General features: G+C 46.2%; 1 protein-coding gene across 1 annotated transcript in view; it reads left to right on the top strand.

The window, feature by feature from the left end:
• Positions 1-6: 6 nt before the first annotated feature.
• SOCS7 (suppressor of cytokine signaling 7) overlaps positions 7-8,334 on the top strand; it is a 30,748-nt gene continuing 22,420 nt past the window's right edge. The window contains 3 exon segments of the mRNA XM_006166085.3: positions 7-163; positions 165-761; positions 8,231-8,295. Of these exon segments, the coding sequence (XP_006166147.1) occupies positions 18-163; positions 165-761; positions 8,231-8,295 (808 nt within the window). The 5' untranslated portion in view covers positions 7-17.

Below are 8,334 nucleotides of genomic sequence, written 5' to 3'. Positions count from 1 at the left end.
CCCGACCACCGCAGCTGATGGTGTTCCGCAACGTGGGTCGGCCGCCGGAGGAGGAGGACGCGGAGGCGGCTTCGGAGCCGGGACCTTCGGAACTGCTGTGTCCCCGGCACCGCTGTGCCCTGGACCCCAAGGCCCTGCCTCCGGGATTGGCACTAGAACGGACCTGCTTTGGGCCTCGGGCAGCCGTCGGGGCCGGGGGTCAAGACGGTTGGTGGGGGTTGCTGCCCATGTCCCTGCCCCCCGCAGCCGCCCCCTCCGCAGCCCCAGCCGCCTGCTGCCGCCCCGCAGGCCGGGGAGGACCCCACGGAAACGAGCGACGCGCTGCTGGTCCTGGAGGGTTTGGAGTCGGAGGCCGAGAGCCTGGAGACTAACAGCTGCTCGGAAGAGGAGCTCAGCAGCCCGGGCCGCGGAGGAGGAGGGGGCGGCCGGCTTCTGCTGCAGCCCCCAGGCCCTGAATTGCCCCCGGTGCCCTTCCCGCTGCAGGACTTGGTCCCTCCGGGGCGCCTGAGAAGAGGGGAGCAGCAGCAGCAGCATCCTCCGCCGCCGCCGCCGCCTCCTGGGCCCCTCCGGCCACTTGCGGGCCCTTCTCGGAAGGGCTCCTTCAAAATCCGCCTCAGTCGCCTCTTTCGCACGAAGAGCTGCAATGGTGGCTCCGGTGGTGGGGATGGGACCAGCAAGAGGCCTTCTGGAGAGCTGGCTGCTTCTGCGGCGAGCCTGACAGACATGGGAGGCTCTGCGGGCCGGGAGCTGGACGCGGGGAGGTGAGAGCAGCTGGGTGGCTGACTGACGAACTTCCCTTTCTCGCTTCCCTCTTCTTTTGCTAACGCGATCCAACGGTTCTTAAGAACTTGGGGCCAAAGGTGGTGACATCTGGCATTAGGTAGGAGTCAATTGTGGAGACTTAATGCTCCCTGACATTTAGCTGGTGGAATCTCTCTTGTCCGGCCATGTTTTGAAGCCACCCCCACCCGCACCCCCACCCTGGGTCAGCTTTTTAAGTTTTTCCAAGGTGCCCATTTACCTTTACCCTTGCTGGGAGGTTGCTGGATGTGTTTGGCATTTGGGGCAAGAAGCAGGTGTTGCATCCCCCTTGATCTCTCTGTGTACCAGCTCCCCACCCCCTTCATACTCACACATGCAGATGAGATGAGGAAGTTGTGAAGTCATGGGCCAGTGATCATTCAGGCATCATCTCATGCAAAGTTATAATGTTTTCTTGGCGATTCCCTTACATGTACTTGGTATCTCAAGCCTATGTGCTGACCACTGTCTGCAAGAATAGAGAACAGCTCTGCTTTCTCTCAAGCCTGGGTGAGAAGTCTCCCTAAAGCATAGACACTGGTACATGAATTCTAGGCCAAGTGGTGAAAATTCCAAACTTACGGAGTGGGTTTTTTCCTGCGTGTCTAAAGGATAGACCGATTTACAGTGTTAGCTCTATAGTGTCAGTTTAGAAAGCTGTCAACTTCTGTTTCAGTTAAGTGAGACTTCCCTTATGGCAATGACCATTGTGGTTTGCACTTCTGCATGGGTTCTTGGATTGGAATTAGTTTTGGTGCAGCTTATGTGATGGATGCACATAACTTGGGACATCTTGGGAGCCACAAACCAAGGCTACCCAGCAGAAGACCGTCTAAGTTGACAGCCTAATCACTTGGGGGAGCTTTTTGTAAAGATCAGTATGCCTGGGACCCAAGAGTTAGAATTTTATAAAGCTCCCAGTTGATCCTGGAGTGGGAGTCATTCATCCGTGGACTTCTCCTTTCAAGGGGATGTGGGTGCTCCTGGAGGACAGTGTAGGGTTGATTTGGCTTTGTTGCCCTATTGGATCAGTGCAGTGGGCTCCTCTTGGGGATGAAGCCAAACCCAAACTAAAGAAATCAGCGTGTTGCCCCTTCAGGTAGGCTGATGTTTCTGCGTTTGCTTTTCAGTGAACTCATGCTGAGAGCTCATGTCTTTAAAAGTGTGTGGTTGCTGAAGCAGCTTTTTTTCTGGTGTGCTATGCATTCGATGCTCCACTTAACCAGTACAGATGAAATTTTCCTGGGAAGGGGGAGAGGGCAGGATTGAAGCTATGGGTAATGACATAGGATAGATTGCTAATTTTCTTGTGGTTTGTCTTGCCTTTGTTCCATATTGACCAGGACTTGGTCTAAGATTCCAGAGACTCCAAATACGAGGTGTGGCGTGAAATTAGCTGCTATGTCTAATAGATTAGGAAGAGGAAAAGGCATATAACATTATACGGTTTTTGCCTTTGGAAGCAGAATTTAATGGTCATTGGCTGCTCTGTCACCAACCCTCACACTAAGCACAATACAGATTTCTGCTGCAGAGCAAATTGGGCTGTAGCTTTGCAAAGAAGCTTAGTTCAGGGCACTGGAGAATTACATTTTTTGGTCCAAGGGCTTTTTTGATGAATTGGAATATTTGTGTATAAACGTTTGGTTGACTGCTGTTTGGAAGCAGCATGTTGTGCAGAGAATGGGAAAGTCTAGATTCCATTTAGAACTCCAACATCAGCTCTGAGATGGAGGCCAAATCTGGCTTCATCATGGCCCACCCCTCGCCATTTTTCTTCCATCTGTAAAACAGGAGAGTGATGACCATCTTGTTCCTGTTCTTATAGGAATGGAGTGAAGACAGGAGAAGTCTAGCTGGAATATTTTGTGCTTTTTGGAAGAGAAATAATGAGACTGAACTGGTACTTTTTTTATGCTTAGGATTTGGTGCTGCTTGTTAGCTTTTCCACAGCGTACTACTTGCCAGTCTTTCTGGCAGCCTTACAGCTCTGAGAAACTTGCTAAGTCTAGCCAAGGTAGTTGTGATTTCTGTGGATCTGCACCTTCAAAGTCAGTCCACCCTGTTGCGAGGAAGGATGAGTTTGGATTTTTAGCTTGTTCTTGCTTTGATTGGTAGAACCTGGAAGCGGTGAGAAATTTCTGTCTTTTGCCAGAGGGTATGTGTTTTTCTCTTTATTGTTGGTTGGAGTTAATTATGGTCCTGTGCAGTCTTTGCTGTATAATTTGGGGCTTTCACAGTTATCTCTGGGCATAACCCTCTTTGCTCTGCTCAATATCTATCTACCTTTCCCACAGCTATCATCTAGAAAGTGCTTCCTGCAATCATTGTATAAGGCTTAACAGGTCCCCCATTTTAACTCTAAGCAAAATTTTTCCTCCTCTCAGACTGGCCTTGATATATACTGGGTCTTAAGTGTGGTGTGAGTTAACTTAGAGAACTTTGTTTATAGCCAGAGGGTGCTTGTGCCTACTAGAGAGAAGCAGAGGCAGGGAGAGGTAAAAAGCAGTCCCCAGTGGGGCATAGTCTCCCTGAATCCCTTCTTCTCCATTTCTTTACCATGTTGGGATCTAGGATAGGAATGCACATGCACATGCATCATGCATCTGGTATGTTTTTCAAGCCCCCCAGGGCTGGGATTCGAAGCGCTTAGTTGGGAATGTGGGATCTGGCATCCTTAACCACTAGGCCATGGATTCGTCTCAAGAACTCTTTTTAAGTAAAGTAAGAACTGGGTCCACCACCTAACTGGGTTTCTGTTCTGGGGAACAGAGTGGGATATTATAACACTCATATGTTGGAATTCAAAGGGATGGGTGGAATATGAGTGGGCTTTAGTGTGAGAGAGACTTGCTATTTGAGGAAAACTATTGGAGTTACGTAGTCTGTTTCACATATGTTGAGCTGATCATCTTCCTTTCGATTTGGTGAGATAAGACTTTTGATCTGACCTTTTGACTCATCACATTGGTTGGAAATGGATACGTTGTTCACCTCTCAAGATTTGTTTCTTACCTAGCTAAAAGTTGAGGTTGTTGCTGTCTTCATGATTGTGAGGTGGAGAAATGGAGAACATTTCTCACAGCTAATCACAGATAGTGGTTTCCTATCTATTTGTTTAGGGGAAAAAATGCAATTCTGGAAAGAGAGCCAGGCTGCCTTGGCATCAGTTTGGGGTCCTACTTTTGTATACAGACATGGCAGACATGAGAAGCCTTCTTCACTGTTTCCTTATGTCTTTAGGTCTAAAGGGATCTTTTTGAGTCATGGGATGACATGTTTTGAGAGAAAATGATTTTATGGCGTAGTAAGGAAGTTCTGACTATGTTTGGTTTTTGGGTCCATGGTTTGTTGATCTTTTTAAACTCTTTTTTTTTTTTTTCCATGAAGTGGTTGTGGTTGGCAGCTCTTCTTTTAGAATGAACTCCTAGGCTATAGATCTCTCTCTGCCTATTCAAGTCTTGTACCTTTTCATTCCTTACCATTAACCTGCCATTCTTTATTTTTATAGAGTTTTTTTTTGCTATAGAGCGCGTATCCTCGCCAGAAAGACAGAGAGAGACAGAGAGACAGAAAGCGAGAAATCACTCCCCGGGGGGATAGCTACCCCGCAATCCCTTCTCCTCTATTCTCCTCTCGGGATCTTGGGCACACATGCACACATGCATACACGCCTGGCATGAGTTTAAGCCACCGGGTCTGGGGCTGGAATCACGATCAACCACATGGAGGTCCAGTGACATAGCCATTATGCCAACTGCTGTCCCTCTTTTTTTTTTTTAAAGAATTATTTTTATTTAACTTTAATTAATTAATTAATCACTTATAACTTGACCAGAGGGGACAGAGCGAGAGAGAGAAAGAGAGGGAAAGTGAGAAAGCAAGCCACCATGTCTGGGACCTGAACCGTGGTCAGCCATGTGGGAGTCCAATGCCCTTAACCACCATGCCACCTGCTGGCCCCCCAGCTTCATTCTTGAGGTTTTGGACCTTGGACTAAGCCTCTTGTCTTTTCCTTGGATGGTCCCTCCATACGTTCTTTAGTTGGTTTCTGATCGAGTTTTGGATCTGACCTTGCTGCGCAGATGTCTGTGTATTGGAACTAAAAATGAACACATGGTTTTTGTGCCTGTAGCACATGAACAGACATGGGCTTATGATGTGTTGGAAATGGCACAGGCTGGCTGCCTTGGCACCATGTGTTTTAGTAGGGACAGAGGGACATTGGGGCCATAAAACCTGGTATTTGGTCATCTCAGTTTGGAAGTTACTTTAGAAAAGGACACGTATGTAGAGGTGACTTATGAACAAGGGAGGGAGAACATTACTCTTTCATTGTTTATAGGTTTCAGGGAATTTGAAAACTGGCCAGTGGTTCTATCTAGGGGTTGTCATCCTGTCTAGCCTAATGGTTTTAACTGTTTTTGTCTTAGAAATCCATTGTGGTACAGTTAATACTGCAAGGTAGAAATGGACAGGGCATTCTGTCTCTTCGTTACCTACAGCAGGGGCAGTGACATAGCTGACACAAAGGACTGCTGGCCTCAAAGACCTTTTACCTTCTGCCTCTGTCCTGTTCTGTCACCTGAGGCTTAGCCCGCAAAAACATCCCCAACCCCACCCTTTAAGTCTTTCTGCTAAGAATAAAATGTAAGTGGCCCACTAGGAAAGTTACAGTGGCTTAATTTTGTACCCGAGTGCTTATCGAGGTGATGTGTCTGGAGAGGAATAAATAACCTGGGAATGTAGTATAGAGGGTTAGCGTAAAATGTCTGGAACCGTGTCATTCATGTTGCTCTACAAAAAACAGCACCTTGGCTTAGAACGGCTTTCATCATTCCAAATGTTTCATATATACAAAAGGGGATATAAAGTGATGAATCTGAATGATAATAAACTTCTAGGCACCTGTCTCTAACCTTAGCAAATGGTGCCTTTGAAGACCTGAGTGTTGCTTCCTGATTACAGCTACTCCTCCCTCAAGTAACCATCATCCTCAATTTTATGTTAATCATTCCCTTGCTTTGTTTTTTTATAGTCATCTAGATTGGTCTTTTCATGAATGACTGCCATTAGAATGCTCTCAGGATCCTTGAGACAGAAACTGCTTTGGATTTTCAGTTAGGCCGCATGTCCCCAAAGAGAGAAGGAAACACACACATTTATTATCAGCCTCTCAGCCTCCTCGACCTTTTACCTCTCTGAGCTTCCAGCCAGGTGGCCCCCTTATTTGCCAGGAAAAGCCATCTTGGCGTTCTCAAATGACTCTGCCTGCGTTTAGATTCAGATGTTTTTCTTTTTCTAGATCCTAGAAACTCTGATTTTCTTCTTCAAAATGCCGGGGGCGGGGGAGAAGATGAGCTGAAGTGAGAAGGCCTCCGCAAGATGAAGTGTGCATTTGGGCACTGCCGTTCTTCAGCGCTTGGCACTGAAGAGATTCGTCCCCAGCATGGGCAGATGGCAGAGTAATGCCGCTTCCTTTGAAAAGAGGCAAGCAGCCAAATGGCTGAGGTGTAAACCCTTCGAGAGGCCAGTGCTTTAGGTTTCTTCTTGCTGAGTTTAATGTTGTCCCCACAAGTTATCAAATAAAAATCAGCTTGGAACCTCTTTCAACAGTCTTAAAGTTCATGTCCAGTGGGATTAACTTTCCATTCCAACCCTCCGGATTGTTGGAACTGAGCTGCAGACAGTTATAAGCAACTTCCATAAACAGAGGGACTTTGTGTGGTTGTGTCTTGTTTGTATGGAGCCACCTCTTCTGGGCGTGCTCAGGGTGGTATTCACAGAGTGCACCATCGGTAGGCCCCTCGGTTCTCTGCATGGAAGAGGTTGCAGAGGAGGTGTGAAGACAGGTCAGGAGAAGGAACCAACTAGTGTTTTGCCTCTTTCTGAGTAAGGTCTTCATGGCATGGCTTTGGAATCTTGTTTGAAATGAATTCTGAGAAGCTCAGACATCAAAAACAGAAATGCAGGCTCAGCCTAGGTGGCATAGTCTGTATTGTACTGGACGACAGTGCTGGAAGCCACACGACTGACTGCAGGTTCAGATCCCCAGCCTGGTTGACCTGAAATGCACCAGGATTGTGGGTGTTTATGCACAGATGTCCAAGATTCTGGAGAGATTTTCTTTTGGAGGAAGGAGAATCGTGGTGTGACCAGACCCTATCAAGGGTGTATAGGTTCATAAATAAAAAATAAACTTAAAAACACAAATACACATCTTCTGAAATAAAATTATTTTAAGTAGGATTTTATTTTGGATTTTGTGTTTTTATGCCCCCCCCACCCCGCCACCAGTATTGGTGCAGTCTGAAGAATTTAAGTTTTATTAAAAAATAAATAATAATAGAGTTTAAATTTCATTTATTTTTTTGTATGAGAATATGTTTGAAAGGTAAACTAGCTATAGTGTTAAGAGTTAGGTGTTCAGTTTTGGGTGGGATTTTTAAAATTATCTTAAAAATCTGGTTTGTTAAGGTATAATTTGTATGCCACAAAGCTCTCCTTTTAGAGATTCAGTTCTATACAAATTTATATAGTCATAGTAACCTCTACCTATTGCATATTTCTATCACCTTAGCAAATTCTTTCCCTTCAAATCAGTCACCCTGAGATGAGTTTTTCTAAGTTTAGCACATTTCTGACTGGAAAGTGTTTATCAGTCTTTGAATTTCTTTCATTTCTTGCTGAAAAGCCAGTTGAAATTGGTACAAAGTGAAGTTAAATCTTTGGTGTATAACCGAAAGGAGGTCTGGGTTTTCAGCCTGGTTCCCTTGAGCAGCCTCAAGGAGCATCCTGTGGGGAGAGCTGTGTGACTAGCAGTTCAGGAAGGGGAAGGGCCATCTTCTTGGATGCCAGGTAGAGCCCCTTGACCTGAGGAGCCACTTGTTAGCTGAAGGCTTTGACCCACACCTTGCACCAGTTGGGCAGAAACTGCGTCTTTGTGGTTGAAGATTCCATGTGTACTCGGTGGTGCTGTTTTCAGGTGGGAGTATGTCCCTGGTTCACTGTGACCCCTTCCTGGAGGCATCCAAGGGAAAGCTGTGGTTCTGAGCTGACACCTGTTTAGGTCAAGAGTCTTTTTTCTTGGCGCCCAGTGAAAATCAACTCTGTTTCTGTCTTCTTTCCTCTTGAAGTGGACTTGCTAATCATCACCAAAGGTGGTATAGTCTGTTAATGTCGTGGCTATGGAGAGATCCAAAGGGATTTCTTATTGCTTTGAAGGCCGGTGAATTCTATAGCTGAATCTAGTTGAGGGATTGCCTTAATTCTCCCCCTTTATATTGTAAGCTTTATTACATGAGTGTTGCTGACAGTGACTAGGGTTTGCTTTGTTTTTCAATGCATCTGGAATTGAGTGTTGCAGTGATCTAAATACACGTGTGTTCATACCTCCCCTTTATTCTCCCTGTGTTTTTTCACCCCCTAGGAAACCCAGGTTGACAAGAACTCAAAGTGCCTTTTCTCCGGTCTCCTTCAGCCCCCTGTTCACAGGTAAGGGTGATACCTTTCTTTCTTCTGACATCTAAAAGC

This window comes from Tupaia chinensis, unplaced genomic scaffold, assembly GCF_000334495.1.
Source record: "Tupaia chinensis unplaced genomic scaffold, TupChi_1.0 Scaffold144171_1, whole genome shotgun sequence".
Lineage (NCBI taxonomy): Eukaryota > Metazoa > Chordata > Mammalia > Scandentia > Tupaiidae > Tupaia > Tupaia belangeri.
The sequence above is the reverse complement of the archived record's forward strand: the minus strand, read 5'-3'. Positions and strand labels throughout refer to the sequence as shown.